This window comes from Dipodomys merriami, unplaced genomic scaffold, assembly GCF_024711535.1.
Source record: "Dipodomys merriami isolate MVZ:Mamm:240054 unplaced genomic scaffold, mDipMer1.0.p SCAF_3, whole genome shotgun sequence".
In the NCBI taxonomy this organism is placed as follows: domain Eukaryota; kingdom Metazoa; phylum Chordata; class Mammalia; order Rodentia; family Heteromyidae; genus Dipodomys; species Dipodomys merriami.
Genome location: NW_027204492.1, coordinates 99,607,531 through 99,631,676, shown reverse-complemented (window position 1 = coordinate 99,631,676; position 24,146 = coordinate 99,607,531). Strand labels below are relative to the sequence as shown.

The 24,146-nt window shown below is 32.7% G+C and overlaps 1 protein-coding gene across 9 annotated transcripts in view; it reads right to left on the bottom strand.

The window, feature by feature from the left end:
* The window catches only part of Dmd (dystrophin), a 2,040,854-nt gene that overhangs the window by 1,161,775 nt on the left and 854,933 nt on the right, over positions 1-24,146 (bottom strand). For all 9 annotated transcript variants that reach the window (XM_070040660.1, XM_070040663.1, XM_070040664.1 and 6 more), the window contains 4 exons: positions 21,388-21,510; positions 18,986-19,123; positions 15,992-16,144; positions 14,957-15,139 (listed from right to left, as the gene is read on the bottom strand). In XM_070040660.1, coding sequence (XP_069896761.1) covers positions 14,957-15,139; positions 15,992-16,144; positions 18,986-19,123; positions 21,388-21,510 — 597 coding nt within the window. The remainder of the gene's footprint in view (positions 1-14,956; positions 15,140-15,991; positions 16,145-18,985; positions 19,124-21,387; positions 21,511-24,146) is intronic.

Genomic DNA, 24,146 nt, shown 5'->3' with positions numbered 1-24,146 from the left:
TAGTATAAAAAGTTAACATTGAACTCAATTCTTATTTCAGAGGCAATGGGAATTGGCCATAGGAATTAATGGAGAGTACTAATGTTTGCTCAATACATAATTCTATTGATTAAACTGTTAAGCTAATATTCTAATACACTAAAAAGACCCATGCAGAGTTCCAAACAAGAATTAAATAGTGAAAGGAAAAAGAGGGAGATTTCAGGGGCAATGTCTTTTTGTAACTTTTGTCAGGAAGCAAAAGCCTTTCCAATTGATTTTAACACAACAAATTGTTCTCAGTTCAATGTTACAAGAAAGCAGAAACTAGATTTTGATTAAAAGTTATGGAAGCAGAGGCAAATACAAGATGTATAAGAAGAACGATGAAGAAAGATGACACAGTCTTTAAAGAACTTTACATTATCACCTAAAGCAACATTAATGTCACTCACTGCATTGATGGAATTGATAGAAGGGTCCTGGAGAAGTTTGGTGTCTGATGCTGCACATGAGCAAGAGAAAATTCTTTATAGGTGATTGACACCCCTGAAGGCAAGCAAGGACCAATAGGTGAAAAATAGCACTGTTAGGTGAAGGTATCGAACATTGGATCAATTTTGATTCATCTTCAAAGTCCAATTTGTAATTGCCTGGGGGAGGTGGGTGGAGGGGAAGTATGGGAGGTTGAACATGCTCAGCTTACAACTGGTACTCTCTTACTTGAGCCATACCCCTAGCCCTGTATTTCTGAAGGGTAATTGAAGATAAGAGGGTCTTGGGCTTCTTTACCCAGGATGTTTTGAATCTTGATCTTCCAATTCTCAGACTCCCAAGGAGCTAGGATTATAGGAGCAAATAAAGATCACTCAGCTCAATTCATAAAAATTTCAATTGACTATAACTAATGAGAAAATGACAAAGCCAAAGCAAATATTTAGCTAGGATAATCTATAGCAGTTTTCATATGACTTTGGTGCTTCTCATGTACTTCAAATTGACGTGCTAAAACAAAACTGTTTCCTCTCCAGCCTCCTGATGCCTTAGGCCATGTTCCTCTGAGTACTCTTAATTTGAATTGGTGCTCATAACCTTTATCTAGCTAGCTAGCTAAAACTAAAGATTAAACTCAATTCCTTTTTAGGAGTTTTCAATGATATCTTAGACTTAAGACGCAATAATAAAGATACATTTTCCAGAAATAACTTCTCTATCAGTGTTTGGTGAAATAATTAATACAGTATTGACAAGGATTCCAGCACCAAACACTGATAGAGAAGTTTATTACAGAGAGTTAAAATTTTTTCATGATCACTTTCAAATCTATTATGTATCATATATTTTAAAAGCATAAAATTTCATAACATAATATAGAAATTATAACTGAGACCTTAGATATAATTTTCTTTCCAAAATCTCTGTAATAACAATAAGGTTTTGTGCCAAGTAAAACTCCTAAATTTCAGTCTTCAAACTTTTTAGAGTATTAGTTTAATTTCTTTGCTCTTAAACTCCACAATAAAGAATTTCAGAAAAGAATGGCCATTAAGGGGCTGGGAAGGTGGCTCAGTGGTAGAGCACTTGCCTTGCATGCATGAGGCCCTGGGTTTGATTCCTCAGTACCACATAAGCAGGAAAAGAAAAGTCAGATGTGTCACTGTGGCTCATGTGGCAGAGCGCTAGCCTTGAGCTGAAGAACTGAGGGACAGCGCCCAGGGCCAGAGTACAGGCTCCACGACCGGACCCCCCCCCCCCAAAAAAAGAATGCCCATTAATTCAACTGAATTTTAAATGTCCAGATTTTTATCTTTGTCTATTTTGTTTCAATTTTTAAAACATATACAAAGTAATATTCTATTTGCAAAGTAAATGAATATACAATGCTATTGTGAGTTTTTTAAATTACTGGAGCAAATTATATTTAACTGCAGATATAAAAAATAAATGCCATTTGGAGACATTTATCATTTGTGTTTGTATTGAAACTCTATTAGACGGATGTGATACCTTAATCCTCTTTCCTTATATACTTGTTCATGTATGTTTTCCTTATATGGGATAAAAGAAAATTCCAAATTTGTATTCTGGTGAATAACTTTTTGGGTATAACTTTTTCCTGCCATTTAAGACATAAAATAAAGAAGGTAACAATCGTTCTTGGTAATTTACATGTCTTCATTTTAACAACTTCAAGGAATCAACATAGAAACATGGCAGAAATAGTGGCCCTTCCTGTGAATAAATTTCCGAAAGTTGGTTGATTGCAGATACAGTATTTTATCAGCCAATGAAGAACATTAGGGAACCTCACAGAGCTCCACCCCTTATCTTTAATGTGCGTTTATGTAAAATATATTATGAGACTGGGAAAGTGTCTCAGTGGTAGATTGCATGCATGAGGCCCTGACTTTGATTGCTCAGCACCACATAAGCAGCAAAAGTCAAAAGTGCTGCTGTGGCTCAATTGCTAGAATGCTAGCCTTGGGCTGAAGGACTGTGGGAGAGCACCCAGGCCCAGAGTTCAGGCCCCATTATTATTATTATTATTATTATTATTATTAATACATTATGAAGAAATAATATGTAAAAAAAAGAAAATGATAAAAATGAAGAAAACTCAATTTAACACTTCTTCATATTGTAGAAAGCCACTACAGACTAAAGAGCAATTCTTATATAAATTGAACTCTATGAGGAGTTCAAATTTTCAGTCTTTCCAAAATTTCCTTTCTTCATAATCCAGTGAAATAATCTGATTAAAGTACATTTACATAGAACATAATTTACAAAAGAACATGAAACAAGAAACGAGCCGGGCGCCAGTGGCTCACACCTGTAATCCTAGCTACTCAGGAGGCTGAGATCTGAGGATCACGGTTCAAAGCCAGCTAGGGCAGGAAAGTCCGTAAGACTCTTATCTCCAATAAACCACTAGAAAACCGGAAGTGACACTGTGGCTCAAGCGATAGAGCACTTGCCTGGAGCTGAAGAGCTGAAGAGTGTAGGGACAGCGCCCAAGCCCAGAGTTTAAGCCCCACAACCGACCAAAAAAAGAAAAAGAAACTTGAAATTCCACATGAACATACTATTCATTCACTCACTCATCATTTTTAATGCATAGCTGATCTAGGTTAGACTAGATTACACATATTGGGGAAATAATAGTAAAAAAGAGACTAAATGTCTGAGCTTGTATGAAGTCTACAGCCACAAGGTAGAAAACAAATTACAAGTAAGTAAATATATAAACATCATCTTTCAGATTGTTATAAATTATGTAAGGGAAAATTTGACTATGAAACATGATAGTTATAAACATTATAGACAACTGTATTTACTGGGTAATTCATTAATTTATTTTTCCCTTTAGTCTGTTAAAAAGAAACTAATATGAGAAACAATTTTCATGGATTTCTCACAAACATCCCTTAAACTTAATTCATTCAGACAATAAGTATCCATGTATTACTATTCAGCAAAAAAGATAAAACAATGCTTCTAAATTGTCAATTAAATTGCACATATTAAGCTTGTACAAATACAAACTCTCGTTTTTTGTAAAATCCATAAATCTTTTATTCATGAATTAGTTGTGACTAAATATAGTATTCCTGTTTTATGTGTTTCAAAATAGCTATTTATAAAGAAAGTTGTTCATGATTACAACAAATTGTATTACATTGATGAAATCAATCTAAGTGAACCTGTAGTTCTGTATATTACCAAGTGGGTACTGAACATTACTCAAAGGATTAAATAAATAAAACTAGAATATGCCATGTTTCAAACAATATAGTTATATAATATATTCTCCATGCATAATGCATTTTGTTAGTAAAAGTAAAACTAAAAGTTAAACATATATTAATGTACCAGTATCCACTGCTTCATAAAGCAAGGCAGAAAACATTTCAATTAACAGTAAGCTTGAAAACATTTTAATCCTATTTATATTGTGAAAATCAAAAGAAAAAACTCTACAATTGGATTAATTTTATTCATCTTTTCTTAGAATATGATTCATACAATGAGAATCTTAAGTAATCATTGAAGAATCAAAATGATTCACAGATGGTGCAACTGATTTAATTATTTTTAACCATTCGTTTTGGGCATGCTCAGAAGGATATTTCTAACCCCATTGCAGAAGACATCTGAGCTCCCCCTTCCAGCTGGTGTTCCATATTTTCAACGCAAATTTAGACTAGAGAAAATTACACTTTTGATTGTGTTGCAAATGGAGGTCAAATTGCTGTGTATAAATTCTTGTCCTTTTTACTCTGCATTGTGAGTTATATTTGTCAAATAACATGTATTTTGTATGATTGCTATGGATTTTCTAATGTCATTTTACGTTTTGTGTTGTATAGCACATAGGACACACTAGATAAATGATTATTAAATGAAATGCGCACCAACTCATCATATCCCCCCAAAATACAGTTTGCTTATGTGGTGCTGAGAATCAAACCCAGGGCCTCATGCATGCAAGGCAAGTGCTCTACCACTGAGCCACCTTCCCAGCCCATAAAAATACAGTTTGCATAGGCTCCCAGTAATTGTTTGGAATTGCAATTTTAGTTCAGCATCATCATTATTGAAAAATCTTCACAAAGTTAACAAAACAGAAAGAGTCCAATATAATATTATCTCCTATGTCTAAGAAAACAACATGAATAAACTCTTTGTTATATACTTAAACTAGAACCCTTCTCCTTAATTCTGCAGGAATTGAGGCAAGTATTTGGGGGGGGGCAGTTAGAAGGATTACAGACATCCTTTACCTTTGTGAAGTCTTATACACTCAGTCTTATACGCAGAGTGAGTTATATAATGAAATAAAAATAACATATTCACAACCAACCATTCTCATTATTAAAGAAAGAAAAAAATTGCCTAGTAACCTAACTTCAAAATAAGTAAATTATTTCAAAATATTTCGTTCAATTTTTTTAAGATTATGACAGTCTAAAGAAAGTGAATATTAATTTTAGAAAAGCAAGTTATTTGATATGACGCCAAACTAGATAATATACATATTCTAAATTTACCACTAAAATTATAAAATTATAAGATTGCCTATACTAATAATGCATCAGATATAATTTTAATTATATGCAATAGTTTGGAAAAATGTATAATTCACAATGTACTTAACAAGACTATTTCCAGAAATGCACTGAATTTTTGAGTGCTAGCAAAATCTGACAATCTGTTATTATAAGGTAACATTTTATTTTCTGTGTACATATTTTACATCAAATTGAATTATGAACTATTAATTTAGAATATGAACAATACAAAATTATGTGTCTACCATAAGCTCAATCTGATTGTAAAATAGTTAAGGGTAGTAAATCTCGTTTGAGACATTTTTTTCTAGTATTATTAGATTATTGTCTATTGAATCAATCAATTGATGTACTATTTGTGAGGCAATATTTTGGATACAACTTTTACATAAAACGATGAGCTTCTGGGGCTGGGAAGGTGGCTCAGTGGTAGAGTGCTTGCCTTGCATGCCTGAGGCCCTGGGTTCGATTCCTCAGCACCACATAAGCAAAAAGAAAAAAGCCGGAAGTGGCGCTGTGGCTCAAGTGGTAGAGCGCTAGCCTTGAGCTGAAGAGCTGATAGACAGCGCCCAGGCCCAGAGTTCAGGCCCCACGACCGGACACCCCCCCAAAAAAACAAACAACAAAAAAAAACGATGAGCTTCTTTAGATGCTTAAGAACATTAAATCCCGACTGACACCTTATTTCACATATAATGATGTCTTTAGACTAGAGACCTACAGAAACCCCCAAATTCTGTGATTATATGATTACTAGTTTAGGTAATTTAATTTTCTTCAAGCTCAGTTTCTTGTTTGGATTAATCACTGTATCTTAATAATGTTTGTAAATATTTCCCCCTCTATTCATAAATATTATACTCTATTTCTGTCATATTACTAGTTACATGCACAATGAAATTTTTAAGTGTCTTCTGAGCACCAAGAACCTTGGGTATCCATGGCTCACATCTATAATTCTAGATACTCAGGAGGCTAAGTCATAGAAGATCTCAATTTGAAGCCAACCAGGGCAGTAAAATCTAAGAAAGTCCCTATCCAATTTACCTTAAAAAATGCTAGACTGGAGGTATGGTTCAAGTGCCAGGGCACCAATTATGAGCAAGCAAGCTGAGCAAGAGTGGGAGACTCAGATACATCCCTGATATGGACAGTCAGACAGACAGACAGACAGACAGACACACACACACACACACACACACACACACACACACACACACACAGACTAAATAGACGTCATTGATGTTTTTTTTTATGCAATAAGAAAAAGAATTTTCTGTGTCATTGGAGCACTCATTTTAAGGATAGAGATTTTTTAAATCAGTTACAGTACAAATGTGTATCATTATAAAATTCCTTAATAGTGTACTTATGGAGGAAAAATGATGAAGGTATATGTAAGTAAAGGTTGTTGAGAGACAAGAGAGAGATACTAATTTTCACTGAGAATATTCTGACTGAAAGCTTGAAGGCAGAAATGGAAAGGCCAGGGATAAACGGTGGATATCTGGTAGGTTTAGGGGACATTGAAGAGATCAATGTAGGCACAGCAGAGGGAAAAGGAGGTAAAGTACTAAATAATAAGGCTAGAAATTCCTTTGAAATTCATTTAAGGGTGCCTGATATTCCCTTAGAGTAGATAGGAATCCACTGGAAATATGGGATCAGATTAATATCTGATTTCCATTTTCAAATGGCGTTCTTGTGCATTGTGTTGAGAATAGGTAAAGAAAAATTAAGGGGACTTTTATCTGAAGAATTGATAGTGTTATCACCTAAGGAGCTAGTGGTCTTGATTTTCAAAAAGGTCTTGATCATCAGCTAATAGGTGATGAAAAAATCATGAGACTGGAAAAATGAGTAAGGCATATATAGAAAAGATTTTTAAAAATCTGAATATTGGAAACAGGCACTTATGATTATAGGAAAGATACTGTTATTTATAGCTACAGACATTGAAAAGCAATATGCAAGATAGGGGGGAAACTAGGTGACCTCCAAATACATCTTTCTGAACTTCCATGCATTTGATGCCAAATATTTTAGTTCCCTTATGTTTAGTGTATAAATTATGTATTTTTATATAGTAAATAGTTAAAGCTTTTCCATTTCTTTATCAATTTTATTGTAGTTTGCTGCTTAGCTCATCCAACTCTGGTCATTTTACTGCTTATGTAAAATCTCCAGTGTTTTGTTCAGTGAGAATCTCATTCAAGTAAATACACGAGAGTCAGAAAATATTATTTCAGTGGTTATCTGTGAAAGAATTTCTATCATTACAAAATTTTGTTCATCATCTTTTGTCATTACTTTTGAATCAGAACATACACACACACATACATACACACACACACAAAATAGCCTTTCTCCAATTTGGGTAGGATTTATCCATTCATTTTCTTTTACATGGTGAGAGTAGTCTTTCAAGAGTCTGTTTAGTCATGAACTTAATTCTCATCTCCGGACCACAGCTTTTCTAAGGCCATGAGTAATATTTGTCCATTTTTTTTCCCGGAAAGTGTCATTTTAGCTATTAGTCATTCAATCCAGAATCAGTAACACATAAAATAATGTGTTCATTTATGATACCCAATGGGAAAGTAGTTTTCAACTTACATTTTGTTCTCATCTATATATTTACATCTTTGACAAAATTATATATAACTATACACTGCAAATTTCCATGCATTTGAAATCAAGTATCAATAAATCAGCAGGTTGATTTTTAGATGTATATGTCTCTACTAAACAGCCATTAAATTGATTATATGTATAATTAGAAACTAAACTAAACAACTACCATCAAAAACCTAAGGGAAAAAACATAGATTTTTTTTAAAAAATGTAATTTAACCCTTATGATATGCTAATTATAAAATTGAAGCTGGGACGAGAAAAATTTTTGTAAGCAGTTAACTCCTGGTTCAATATTTCCCTCAGCAACCATTATTAGTCTTTTATATTCACATCTCTATTTACTGCAGAACATTCTGTCTCAGAATAAGAAAATTGTTTATGTTCTTCAAATCTCCAAGGATGTTGCATTGGCAGCTGATAATCTTTGTTTTTATTTCAAGGCAAAGACAAAAATCTATGTGGCAATTATGCAAAGAAAATGTTTCCCCTTTTTTTTATTCTCAAATGTAATTGCTTTTCATTAAATGATGGAAGACAAAATAAAAAATGTTTTGTGGAGGAGTACAATGTTTACATAAGGTTATAGCAAAGAGATCTGTAAGTATTTTTCTTGTATATCTTTGCTTCATTTAAGACAACAAATGCACAACGGTACAATGATGCTTTTTCTTGTTGAACTATACTGATTGATCACCCTTTAAGCAAGAATCCCACCATCAAACTGAAGAAACTTTTTCCTACTGCAGCTCATCAAATGTGACAGTCGACAGAATCTGTGTCCTTCATAAAATGCATAGACACCTGCATAATCAAACACATTGAGAAGTTCTAGAGTAAGAAAGCCTTGCTTAATCCTGTGCTTACTCAAATAATATGAGTACTAATTCTTCCTCCCTTCTTTTTAATAACTTTCATCATATTTATGGAGGCACTGGGCTAAAATGTGATGTAATCATTTTCACAAATATATTTTTAGATAATTTAATACCAAAGAAAATAATATGGAGAATGTAAACACCATGACCAAACTAGATACATAGGAAAGCTCCTTGACATGCAACATTTGATTCAAATAAAAATTAACAAGTTTAAGCTGGGTGCCAGTGTCTTGGGCCTGCTTTCTTAGCTACTTAGGACACAGACATCTGAGGATTGGAATTCAAGCCAGCCCAAAATGAAAGTCCATGAGACTCTTATCTCTAACCACAAAATAATGGAACCAGATAGAACATTAGCCTTCAGCTAAAAAAACTCAGGGACAGTGCCCAGGCCCTGAGTTCAAGCCTAGGACAGGTTAAAAAAGTAAACATTTTCATTTTACAAATTTACTCATTTAAGAACTAGTGTAAAACACACATTTAGTATGGTAGTTCAATAAATCTGCTTAAAACATTAATTCCCATCAACTTTCAGAAACTTAACATTTTGGAAATGTGTACTTTTAATGTTCTTTAAATATCTTATTACAATTCTCCTAGTATTATAGAAGCTTTCCTGTTTAATACATTTTTATAATCCTTTGTAATAGTAACATACTTTCAGTAGTTTTGTCTTTCTTAAGTCTTGTTATTTACAGACATAATTATAATAAAATTACTGTTTAAGCAACTGGCTTAAAAATACTAACTGGAATGTGTAAAACATATCACAAGGCCAGATTATACATCAAAATCTTACTGCCTTACTATTCATTGTCTTAATGGAAAGACAGTAAGGTTATTGAACCTATATACAAATGCACGCCTAGAATCTGACGTAGAAATAAAGTTTTATGTAATTAAATATGGAAGAGGCATCTCTATGCTGCTCCAGAAGAATAAAAATGAGAAAGGGAGATCACCATTAAGCAGCAAGAGCAATAGGAAGTGTAGCTCATAGGATTTCATTGAAAACGAATGGCCAGCAGAGGTGGATACTACCTTGTTCAGACCTTAACCCAACACCCTCACATCAGCAGAAAGCATACAGTGGAGGTGAGAAAAGTTGGAAGTAGTGATTAGGATTAGAGGATGTTGTAGTAAATGAGATTAAGATATGATAGTGTTATAGAGCTTCTAGGATGCAGGTCAGTGGAAGAGGATTTGAACTAATTTACTTTTCTACTATAAAGAGATAAGAACAATCATGGAAGATTTCAGTTGAACTCAATGAAATATAATTACATTTAGAGATATCTGGGGAGTTTAGTAGGCAATAATTAATGTAGTTGAAAGGGAAGTAGACAGATTATTCCTTATGCAGCTATGCTATGTATAAGATGTCTACTACTGCATCTGAGATAAGAAACTGAATGAGTTGAACACTAAATGCTGAATGTCTGCATTATATCCTTTGTGTTTGTTATCATAAAATATTCAGAGTTGTTGGAGCTATACTTAGATAAGTTTCTTTCCCTTTTCCCCTAAGATATCATTTGTACTTGTTTTCTTTACCCTTACTGGGATCAGTACCTGTATGGTTATTCTAAAACCTGACTATATTTTTTTGCTCTCCAGAAACATGGTAATTGGCAATAACTCATACTGAACCCATTATGTGCAAGTTTTATATTTGTTGGCACAACCTACAAATCTCAAATTTGTGGTAGCATTTATGTGGTAGTCAAATAACTTTAACATTCTCATAGTATTGTTTTTCCTTTCCAGCACTTACCATCATTTTAGTAATCAGAAGATTTTTTTTTGAAATATTCTTCACTGGTTAAGAAAAATAACTTTATACTGATATTTATTGCTCTATGCTTTCTTCTAGATTTTTTCCCTTTTTCTATTTTTTACAAAAGTAAATGTTCAATAATTCTTTCAGTAAGGTTAAGCATGAATTATATACTTTCTTCTTTATTTTTACCTTTTCTCTTAAAACACTTTACCATATATTTGAAAAGTTGCCTAACGTTTTGAAGGTCTTTCAACATCTTCTGTATTCTAATATCTATTATTGATGAAATGTCTCATTTGACTATTGTCATCATTGAAGATTACCTCTTTTGTCTTTGATAGCTTTTATGACACTTGTTCATTCGGTATTCTGAGCACCAATTAAGGCTGGCTTAGTGTGGTTTCACATTTATTTTCTCCCCACTGGTAAACTTTATTCAGTGTGCAGACTTGTGTCAATTTGAATTTATCCAATTTTATTTTTTTTTTGGTCTGGTTGTGGGGCCTGAACTCTGGGCCTGGGCGCTGGCCTTCAGCTCTTCAGCTCAAGGTGAGTGCTCTACCACTTGAGCCACAGCGCCACTTCCAGCCTTTTTTTTTCTACTTATGTGGTACTGAGGAATCGAACCCAGGGCCTCATGCATGCAAGGCAAGCACTCTACCACTGAGCCACCTTCCCAGCCCGAAATTATCCAATTTTATAAAACATTCATTTCTATAAAATAGTGTTGCAGCCTCATGCTTTCCATTTTTAGAGTCTGGAACTCTTTCAGTATGTATGTTTGATCTTTTCATCATTTTTTTTTCTAGAACTTTCAGCAAGGCAACTAGTTCCTCAGCATCTTCAAGTTCATATATTTTTCTACTATAAATCTGCTTTTGAAATAGACATTTGTTTCAAACTATTGTATTATTTCTAGATCATTTTTCACAAGACTTCTTGTTAATTTTTTTCAACATTGCCTGTCTTTATTAGGAAAATACCTTCTGTGCTTTATTGTATTTAAACATTAAAAAGTATTTTCTTTCATGTCCGTTTAGACTTCCCTCGTATTTTTTCATTATTGTGTACACACATTATTCATTTATTATCTGCAATTATTATTTATAAAATGGTGACTTTTCACAAGTCTTCTTATTTAGTCTGATATTTTATTTTGTTTAGGAATTCCAAGGAAGCCTCTGATTTTGATGGTATCCTTATTGTGCAACCTTTTCATTGTGTTTACTTGGGCTGAGTTTAATGTCCAAATACTACATTAAGCTTACTAAAAACACACATTGTTTTCTAGAAGTTTAAGAGACTTTATTTTTTATTCTTAGCTTATTCTTTACCTAAAATAGAAGACAAAAATTCAGATGGAGCTCTGTCAGCAAATTTATGAGGAATCATGCCCTTATTGATAGTCACCAGCATTGCAGGGATTCCTACAATTATTCTCTAAACCTAGACAAGACTATGTGTCCATGGATTATAGTACGCAACTTGTAATTTATCTTGTTCAAAATATCACATATTTCTTGTTGATAATCTTTAAGATAAATGGGATATAGCAAGCCTCATTCTGTTAAGCGCGCATAAACATCATATGCTTTAAAAGATAATATGCCTGTTTCAGTGCTGGATTCCTTCTAGGCCATGTTTTTTCTACTAGCCCACACTGCTGTGGTGATACAACCTGAAGAATACTTCCTTAAGTTCAGTTTACAGCTAGCACTCACTCTTGAGTATCTAAAACCAGCCAAAAATGAATAAAAATGGTGGGCAAGAGTTTTCTTATATTAAGCATATGTAGGAACATTTACCTGTTTTCCCCCACTCTGTTGTTCGTTCTTTATTGTGTCCGTTTTTGTTTTGTTTTGTTTTGTTTTGCCAGGAGAACCAACATTTGAAGATATAGTCTTCTCTCCATTTGTCTGTACTCTTGCCTGGCATCAAGATTTCCTTAGACAAAATCCAAGTTCTTTTTGTATTTCACTAAATCCACGTATAACATTAATATGGACTTAGTCCCCTAAGAGCATTCAATTTCTAGTGCTTAGCCAAATTTCTGAATCTGTATCCCTGAAAGAAGGAAAACTAAGCTCTCATTGTAAACTCAGCTCTCAAATGCTAAGCACATCACTCTTTTTTTTTTTTTTTTTTGGTTGGTCATGGGGCCTTGGCTCTGTCCCTCAGCATTTCAGCTCAAGGCAAGCTCTTTACCACTTGAGCCATAGCGCCACTTCTGGTTTTATGGTGGTTTATTGGAGCTACGAGTTTCACAGACTTTCCTGCCAGAGATGGCTTTGAACCGTGATCCTCAGATCTCAGCCTCCTGAGTAGCTGGGATCACAGGTGTGACTTTTAATTTTTATTTTTTTATTAACTACCATTGCTGCAGTCACGATGTGAAAGACTAGCTACAAATCTAGGCTTTGTATCTAGAAAGAATAGGAAGAGACATTTAGGAGAAATCAAAATGTGACAAATAGTGAAGAATGCTATGATAATCTGTACACTATCAGGACCATGTTAGCATTATTACAAACACAAATTCACAAGAGGCTGTTTGCTTGTGGATCTCATAGATGACTCCATTGACAAAATAGTGGAAAAGAAATCTCTAGTAGTCACAGTGAAATAAGTTTTTAAAATATATTAGCAATGAGTGAAGTATAAAGTATAAAAAGCATCTTAGATGTTGCAATTTGTAGTTGTTTATGTGATTATTAATGCAACTACAGATCTCCCTATCTACCTGCATTCTATCTTAATTCAGTTCTAACTAAAATCAAATCTCATATAAAACAATAATAATTTGATTGTAATTCATATATATTCTGTTTCTGCTATGATATACAACCTAATATTAACATAAAAATAGTCCTCACCCAAACTTGAGGCTTAACTGTTTCATATATAAAAGTTGAGACTGTTTTATGAGGAAAATATATCTTAGTATTTATCTATAATTTATTTTAAAATTATACAGATTCACATAGTTTATTATTTCATACAATTATTGTGTTTTAAAAAAATATTTGCTGAGAGTCTACTCAGTAAAAGAACATATGATGGTTTATGGAGAGTTTGGATCCTGTGTCTGTTTAATTGTAAAGCATTAGTAATTAAGTAGAATGTAACAGATTTTAATCCTGTATATTGGGTATGTCAAGAAAGAAAAAAAAATGAAATGAGGAATTGAGTTAAAATTCAAAACAAATGACTTCCTTGTAAATATCCTATTAAATCAAGGCAAAATCATTTTACTAGTATTTTCCTTATGCCTTAATCTTTCATTTCATTTTGTATGTGCAGACACAGGATTTCTGAATGATTTATGATATGTTATATTCCTAAGAACTAATATGAAGGATAATAGGCTGAAATGTTCAAGCAGTTAGAAATAGACATAAAGTATAACATATAGCTAACATTTCTTGTGGTTTTTTTCTTCAATTTGCTCAGGATATTCAGCTCCTATTAAACTTCAGAGCATTGGACTTTGTATTCATGAATTTTCTTAAAAATGTAAAAAGGAACTAATAATATGCAGCTTATTTCCCCTTATGTGTTTCTAAGATAGTTAATTTTAGGTATATTTACAATATACCTAAAATTTATAAAATATAAACATTGTATAAAAGGCAATAAAAAATACCACAAAAGAATTTCCTATATAGTCTCATAAGTAGGCCAAACCAAATGCAGTTGTATTTGCATAAGGCAAAATGGTTGAATAACTGTTTCATATAATTCAACCTAAAATGAGTATAGTTGTTTTTGTTTTGTTTTGTTTTTTAATTTTCCAGATGCTTACATCCTGGTTTTGTGAGGAGCACATTCTTGGATAATTACAGATGGTAGCCATTCCTCTTACCTTAGGAGAACTTGAAATAGGAACAAAAAAAGCCATGAATCTAGTTTATGCCCAATTACATATTTAAAAAAATAAGAACACACAATTTTGAAGTGTCTTTAAAGAATAAACCATAAACCTTCCATTCAGTTGTTTAAAATGAACATTTTTCTGTCTTTGGCTAATGCCATTAGTTGATATTCAGTCTGCTGTTGATTTGCAACTTACTGGACATCCAATTCTTCTAAGAGACACTGTGACTCACTAAATAGTTAAGCCAGGTATAAAGATAAAACTGTTATTCTTTCAGTCAGTGAGGTAAGGCACTTTGTAGATTGACATAAGAAGCTGTTTCACATCATATTTATTATTTACTGTGTATACAGGAAGAAAGTAAAATTAGCATGGGATGATCTCAGGAAAGCAGTACAGATTTCTGGATTAGACACAGAAGTAAAGTAAATGTATGGTAAATTGACAAATTCACATTGCCAATGTCATGAAAAATGATGCAGCAAAAAAAAATTAAGATGTGTTTTCATTTTTGATGAGGGAGATTTTCCTATCAGCTACTGTTTCCATAGGTCTTTACTCTTCAAAATTAAGCTCTAGTGTTATAGAAGCCCAAAGTGAGGGAAACTACTCATTTTCAGAATGCACAACTAGAAGTTTGAAATTGAACCCAGAGTTTTCATGTTGCTGTTAGTAGGCCGCTGTTAATAGAGCAGTAGATGCAAATACTTATGTGGGTTTGCCAATAACAACTCACAATTTGTGCAAAGTTGAGTCTTCGAAACTGAGCACATTTGCTCTCAATTTCCCGCCAGCGCTTGCTGAGCTGGATCTGAGTTGGCTCCACTGCCATTGCGGCCCCATCCTCAGACAAGCCCTCAGCTTGCCTACGTACTGCATTCAGCTCCTCTTTCTTCTTCTGCAATTCCCGATCAATTTCCTAGTAAGCAAAACCAATACAGGGCCCAGGGCAGTTAGCTAACCACATCAACCGACCTATAAGCAGCAAATATCTGTCCGAGAAATTTCAAAGGCTATTGGTCCTTCATTGTCATCTTCCAAAGTGTATAAGAATGGAAGGTGTCCGTGTCATCCTCCCCCGATAATCTAAATATTATTTCAGGTATCATCTGAATGCTCAGTTTCAGACATTCTAATTAAAATAGTAATTCATATTGAGCTAACATTTTTCCCTCTACTGAATTCCTCTGCTGGTTTAGGGGTTGACCCAAGTTGGAGTAATTAGTCCTTATTTATTTGGAACTCTCCAGATAGAATATAGTTTAGAGGTCAAGGAACTAAGTCTTTCAAGGACTGAGGCACTCAACACAAAATGAAGCAAAATAAAAAGTGTAAAGTAATAACAAAAAAACATCTTCAGACAATATGCAAATAATCTATTGAAATTTGACAGTGATGTATGAAGATGCTCTGATGAAATGAATGTGCTAACATGAGAAAGAAGTCGTCCATATACCGATAAGTCATTAGTTCATCTGGAACAAAGATACACAGAGTCAATTACAATTTTACCAGAAAACACATAACATTTCTTAATTTCATTGTACACATTCTAAAAGCAAAACATTTTATTCATTTAACAATATTGTCAATTGAATAACACGTAATACATTTACAACAAAACACAATACAAAGAAATGCATCAAATCAAAGAGAACATTAATAGAGGAAACAAGAACACAAATATTTTAAACAGGATCCTCACATGTTAAGTTAAAGTAGTTAAACTCTAGCAGTAAGATCTAGTATTGACATTCTAAAACAACATTACCTTTATTTTCCTTTCATCTCTGGGTTCAGGTAGACTGGCTAATTTTTTCTCAATGTCATCCAAGCATTTCAGGAGATCATCAGCCTGCCTCTTGTACTGATACCACTGATGAGAAATTTCTAGAGCCTTTTTTCTTCTTTGAGACCTCAAATCCTGTTCATGGTGCAGATATTATTAACATATCAATACATATATGTATAGTATATTTCTGGCTAGTTATTTATGAAAATACTTTGAGTCCTTCACATTTTTGTTTAAATCATTTGAAATACATAAGATATAAATAAATGATTAAATTATGCATTAAGTGTTAAGACCAATAAACAGAAGCAAAGAAAACTAAACAACACATCACAACATATTTTCTTCTGGCATGTTCAAACTTGCTTAGAATGCTGTCATATTTTATTGAGTCGTAATGAATTCACTAAGTTATTGTGTAGTCTATGTAATAGTTTAGTACATGAATACAGTGGTCTAATCTAGGTAATTATAAAAAATGGTCCATATTTGATTCTTAAAATATATATAGTTGCAAAATTTATATGTTCAATACTAAGCTCATCAACAAAGTTAAGTTTATATAGACAACATATTTTCATGGTTTTGGAAATGCTTGTATGAGTTAGGCTCTTAATATCGTGTGATTAAAAATACACGTCAGCTTAACACTGTTGGCTCATAACTGTAATGCTAGCAACTCAGAAGTTGAGATCTAAGGATCCTGTTTCCATATGAAGCTAGTACATGCAGACAAATATGGGATACTCTTCACTCCAATTAACCAGCAAAAAGCCCAAAGGAGATGTATGGCTCAATGGTAGAGTACCAGCTTTGAGCTAAAAATCAATGCAACAGTATGAGACCTTGAGTTCAAGACCCAGTACTGGCACAACAACAAATAAGAAGCCATTTAAATTAAACTGTGCAAAGCTATATAGATATATCCACTTTGTTCATATAGCTGGGAGTATTCAAAAAAACTCTTTAAATATTAGAAAAACACTTTTAATTCAAGGGTTACAAAACTTACTAAGCTAAATGATTTTCCAAATGTAAGAACAACTACATTAAAAAAGAGAAAAGAAAAGGTGTGGCTTTAAATCAACTTAATGAGATAAATATAGGAGAATGATTTAAATAATTAAGAAAGTAGGAAAAATCAATCATCTTGCTACTACAAGAATGTTCAACTGGTTTCCTAATCAATAGAATTAGTTGAAATGCCATTTTCTAACTTTTGGGAACATAAAGGGTCTGTCCACACCTTTCATTTCTTTAAAGAGTTAACAATTAGGATCTCATATAGAAATTTATCTGGAGTAAAAATAAATAATAACAAAGAATGGCTGAAAATTCATTCTGACCTTTTAATTACTTCATACCAACTAGAATTGTAACTAATTACCAGTTTAACACAATAACTGAATTTGGTGTTATATATTGGTTTGGCAATTAATCACTTGAAACATAGTATTTTGCCAGAATGATCTAGAGTTCAGTCTCCATTTTGCTAAAAATTGGACTATAAAATTTACTGCAGTTTATTCTTCATTGTAGCATTTCTAAATCTCCTGTGGAGGTAATAACTGTCTGGGCTGAGATAGACAGAATGCTGCTTTTTTCAAAGGTATTATGATACAGCTATGTGAATAAGAGTTGAACCATGCCTTACTCATGATTCAACTCATATCATTGTCAAGAAAAGCAGTTCGTTGGTCCTAAGTATGAATCCTTTTTTTCTTGCTAAGAAAGGTGATGTGTAATACGTATAAATATTTACAGATATCACACAGATTATTTTAAGTGTGTCCCAGATAATCATAAAAAAGTGCTGTTCAGTAGGAGAGATATATGACTAATGCAAATGCTTCCACAGGCTTGATCACAGTCAGAAGAGTATGGATTACACAGCTTTCTGATTTAAAAAAATATACATTATGGTTTGCTTTTGTACTCCACTCAAGGAACAGGTCTTTTCTATTTACTATATATATCAGCAGTTATCTTCAGAACACCTGCTGGCCAATTAGACTTTCCTTGTGGATTCCTGGCAGGCACAATATTGTGTAATTACATTCTCAGCAGTGTTTATTTGGTTGACTATAGGGAAAAAGGTTTATCTTCTTATTTGCATATAGAAAGCAGACTCCATCACCTAGTAGGTGGATCTACCTACACAGCTCCATAGCTCCAAAAGAATGATTTACAATGAAAAGCTTGGCAATTAACAGCATTAGAAAATCAGCCAGGCATGCAAATAGTGAATATTGCAAAGCATTTACACATACAGAAGTGTTATTTCACAGATCTTTTCACATGTCCAGAGAGGATCTCAAGAACTGTCTAGATAGCATAGTTTATTCTGTTCTTCCTTTAAGATCCCGATGACTCATGTGGGTACTCGAAGACATATGCTATCCTTGCTTAATATAAAGGGATAGTTCATGTTCGATGGAATGACAAATGGTTTTGAGGATTCCTATATAAAAGAAATTAAACTCTTGCAGATGTTTAGTTAGTTGCAAAGAATGACTTTAAAAGCAGGAAAAAATGTTTATTTTAAAAATCCAGGCCTTATTAATCAAGGATCACATTAGCAAAAATCCAGACCTATTATAAATGAAATTGATGAAAGGAAGTAAAAACAGAGGAAAAATATGGATTGGTTATTCTGGCCATTAGGGTAGTTTTTCAGCACAAACAAAATAGTTGAAAAAAAACATAATATATAGTATGTAAATGTGTGATGTATTTTGACACCTTCTAATATTATTCCTAAAAATCTGTACAACAAAAAATAAACTTTTAAGTGAGACACCTCTCAAAACCAAAAGACACATAAAAATGTTAAAATACATATATTGAAGGGAAAATAGTGATTTTTTTGTTGACTAAGACTCTTCAGCAGATTTTATTTATGCATAATATATTTTACCCTACATACAAAAGCAAAACCACAGGCAAGGCATATTATAATTTTAGCTCTAATACCTTGAGAGCATTATGTTTTGTCTGTAACAGCTGCTGTTTTATCTTTATTTCCTCTCGCTTTCTCTCATCTGTGATTCTTTGTTGTAAGTTGTCTCCTCTTTGCAACAATTCTTTAACAGTACCCTCATTGTCTTCACTCTGATTAAAAACAACAAGTACAGTCTTCATTTTGGTTTTAAAAAAGCTGTACATTGTTAACATAATAAAACATATTATTTAAACACACACAAAATCCAATTTCAAATCTCAGGAAATGTTATTATATGATACCAGGCTAATTTTTAAAATATATTTAGTACTTTCAATGGAAAAGAAGGAAGCATCCTCCTATCCATTATAAAGAACACATTTTAGGGGCATGTGCATGAAGATGGGGAAAGAAGGAATTTTATCATCAGTTAAGTTGGGAATTATTGTAAAAACATTGTTTGGCTTTGACTTTTAGAACAGTTTTAGAATGTCAAAGGTTCAGAGAAGTAATTAATTTTTTCAACTACAGTGTTAACTGATCCATTGGGGATATGGAAGTGTATCTGTTTCTATGAAATGGTAACAGTGTTAAAATATTACCATGTTAGTATTGTTTCAAATGTAATCAAATTTTATATAGTAATATTTGCTTTATATTTCCAAGTTAAATATCAAAATTGAGGACATGGTGTATTAACAAAAATGATGTGCTAAAATTGCTGTCAAGTATTGCAATGAATTAATGCCTACCATATGTCACTTATGTTCATTTTAAATAAATTAGACCACATAAATACTGAATATAGATGGGAAAGTATATTCAAATTTATTCAATTTTATCCATTTTGTCCAAAATTGTCCATTTTGTTCTTTGATACCTCAAGAAAAAAATATTTTTCATTATACTTACTTAGAAATAAAATGATTTGAGTAAGTACCATTGTCATATACTTGGATTTTTCATCTCAGGTTTTTTATATTTCAGTTTGAGATATGTAGTCTTTCTATTAAGGAAGTTCATCACACAATGGTATGTGTGGTATATTCATTCATGTGCTAAGGATAAATGACTACTTTTATTTACATAAATGTATATATGTGTATTACTTTTATAGTATTAGAAGTAATATAGTTACATATACAATCTATGCTTAAACTTCATTACACAAAGACCTGTTCATTTTGTATAAAAGAAATGAAAATTTTCCTGAGATTTGTTTATTAATAATTAATTAAATGTGAAACATAGGAGTAGATTTATAATCTATCAAAGAACTTATTTTAATATGCCTTTTAAAAGTCTGCAGTATTTTCTAGGGTTAAGATAAAAACAAAACAAAACAAAAAACAAAAAAACCCCACTGATACAGAAAAACCCATTTCATTAATTTTAACCAGGTAAGGCCTCTAGGGCAGGGTTGGTGGTTAGTCCAAGAGGTAAACAGCACTTTTTCACTTTGATGCTCTCTGCTTTCTTCTTTAAGAGGAAGTAGAGGTAGATGGTATTCAGCTTCTTGCCTTTCTTTCCATGAGCTGAGTTGGCAAGGCCACCAACCCCCATAAAAGGGAAAAATGAGTTTCAGGAAGTCAGAATTGACACCGGTTGCAACCAAGAGGGGTGAGTAGAATTATCTTTTGTATTACTTCTCATGCTGAATAATCTCAGGTTGTTTTAAGTATTGTCTGTGTAGTGTCTAACATTAATAAATCCCTTAAAATCTCTACCAAGATACAGATAAAGGTTAAGAACGCCACTTGGGTAATGGCAGTGATGGAGGAATAAAGAAATTGTGGAAAGGTTGAAAGGAGAATAAAGAAATCAGTGAATAGGGATGTGATGCAGAAATATTCAAGCCAGAGAGAAATATGAGTGCTATTTTGAGGTTAAATGAGGTTGAAGGAGAATGTTAACTTATAGCTCATTCTTTACTCTCATGAAATAAGCAGCATGAATTCATAAGTATTTTAGACATTAATTGTACTATTTACTCGATGTTTTACTAAAAAAATACTTTGTGGAAAACTTTAATAAGCACTGTTTACCTGGTGTGAAAAATTTCAATTTCTATAACCCAAATCCTGATTCACACACACTAACAGATACCTATGATAGTTAAATTTCTTATTAAATTTCTACTTTATTTTCTGATTGACTATTTTTATTACATTTTTTTGCTCTCTGAATTTAAAGATAGCATAGATAAAAACAAAGTTGAACTATTTATTCAGGTTCTGGGAGTCCTCTTAGATGACCGCACCATCATGATTTGACATTTGTAATAAAACATCAAGAAGAATTCTTTGCATCCCTAACAATCACTGTGCAAAGCACATTGTGAGAATTCAGTTGGAGACGAGTTATTTAATTTCTTTCCAAATATTTACTCATTTTCACTCCTAGTTCATTCACACTTTTATCACAACTAATTTACCATATCTTTATTGAAGTCTTCCTCTTTCAGATTCACCCCCTGCTGTATTTCAGCCTCCAGTGGTTCAAGCAATTTTTGTATATCTGAGTTAAACTGCTCCAATTCCTTCAAAGGAATGGAGGCCTAAAAAAAAAGATAGCGCTAATTTAAATCAAAATTACTTTTTTATTAGAAACACAAACTAAAAAAGTACATTTATTCAACCTCCTGTTGCTAAACTAATAGCATGCATTATGTTTCAATATTATATTTTATGAAAGTTTCAAATACAACTGGGCGAATACTTCAGGATGCAAATAAGGACAAATACTTAACATCACTAGAGCAGAACCTATATGAAAGATAATGCAATTCATCATTCTGTGGTATCAAAAAAGTTAATTTACATATATCTGACTGGGTTAATTTTTAATATTCTGAAGTCAACTTCAATCTTATTTTAAATATTCTGATATAAATACCATTTGAGTAAATACGCCTTATCAAAAATTGCCTCACTCATCAAATAATAGTAAACAGGTAGAAATATTAAATTGTTGCCTTATCTTTAGAAAAATTACACAGCAATGTGCTCAGATAATGTAAATGACATTTTTTAGCATGGCAGAATTGGCAGGCATGCCCTCCTAAGATAAACAATGCCATTAGCTTGCTACAGGAATGTTTTCTTAGATGCTGTAAATTCATACAAATGGATACAGATTATTAGACATAAGGTATCTGAATATGTTTTCGAACCTTACAAGCATTACAGATTCCTTAAGTTTAATATTTGATATGTTGAGACCAGAGTCTCAAAAACCTTTAAAATCCTTTGATTTTCTAAATGAAACATTTGAAAAGGAATGGTGAATGAGAAGATATTGAAAATAAAATGACCCAACAAGTAGATAGCCCTTAATCATTAATGTTGTGTTAAAATACCTCTTTTACTCTTTATGTTGTATTTTTTCTCCCATTAAAACGTAGAAATTATTTTATACCTGAGAACTTTTCCAAATCAACTGATGACATACAAAATCTGGTTTCCTTTAGGGCTATTTCACTTTATAAATCAATTCAGGAACAACCCCCAGTGACCTAAACCCAGGATAATTGCATTCAGCATCCTATTAATATAGGTCCCTACCTATTATTTCCTGGTCACATTCTGTGCTGCTACAGATTGACTCTGTCTTTACTAGATGAAAGTTTCTGAAGGCAGTAAGGATGAGTATTCAAAGGCAAATAAAATATCTAAAAGTAGTCTGCAACTAATAAAAACTTGAATAATCAAATAACATTCATCTGGACATACAATATAAATACACAAATTCTAGCCAATTCTATATATCTCACAATTTAAAAAGTGACTTTTTATAGTACTACTTTTGAAACATTAGTGATCATATGTTATTTGAAGTATCATAATAGCAAGAAATCAGAGGTTCATGCCTGTACTCAGACTAAGGTCTGAGAATCACAGCTTAAAGTCAGCCCAGGCTGCCAAATGTGTCAGATTCTTGTCAGCAATTAATGAGCAAAAAGCTAGAAGTGAAAGTGTAGATCAAAGAATAGAGCACCAGCCTTGAGGGGAAAAGCCAAGAAAGAGCACAAAGCCCTGAGTTCAAGTCTCAGAATAGGCACAAAAAATATTATAGTTTTGTGAATTATTATGAGTAACAGAAATACACAAATGGTATTCATGTTTCTATTATTAGCACTTTATAGCTCAAAATCATATAAAATTTGGAGGAAAGCAAACATAATATGATTAGTATCCTTTAGCATTCTAGCTATGTAATAACAATTGGATGGTGTTTTGTTTCATTGAAGTCTAGTTCAAATTGCTGGCAATTAATAAAGGCGACTGTATGTTAAAGACAACTTCCTGCATATGTGATGATGTTTATAACTCTTATTGAACACTTGATATCAAAATAACATGGTAAGATTGCCCTGTTTTGCTCTACCTGCTTTTCTAGCTCATCTTCTCTCCCTAGACTCAAATACAGTAAATTTAAAGGCTCAGAATTTGGGATTCTATATCCTTCCCCAAATGCTTTTTCAATAACAACATATACTTTTCTTCAGTCAATTAGTTATAATTTTCTTGTCTCTCAAATAGTTGACTTTGGCAAATTGCTGTCTTTATCTGTTACCTCACAATTGAACCACAATCTAGACTTTCCAATAGCCTACCATTTCTTACATAAAATTCAGCATGTATAGAACTGCCATCATTATCTTTCTTTCAAAAGTCTTGTAATAAACTTTCCTAGTTTTATAAATTGATTTTCTCAGTCATCAGTGCAAATATTTTTCTATCATGTATGTGTTCTCACACATGATAAGTAATAACTTCCAGACATATATATATATATATATATATATATATATATATATATATAATCTCCTTCCTTACAAACCCCAAGTCCATGATGTATACAGTAAACAGGACCATCTGAGCCCAAACATTTCTTTTATTGTATTATTTACCTGCTCAGGAGCCTTATAAATGTAATAAAAACAAATTGAATGAAGTTTAAATCTGCTGATAACATGATAGTCAAGACTTCTCCTAGTGTTGCCCCAGAAACTTCTCAGCATTAGTTAAGTGTTCTGCAGGTAAGTTTTGTTGCAGGCCATGTGGTGATTTTCTGTTATTGCCTCTGAAAATGCCTTGCCTTTTCTAGTGATGACCACAGGTTCTTGAATGAGAATGCTTGCATTGAATCTGGGTTTCAACATTCACTAGCTTAGTAACCATGGACAAGTTA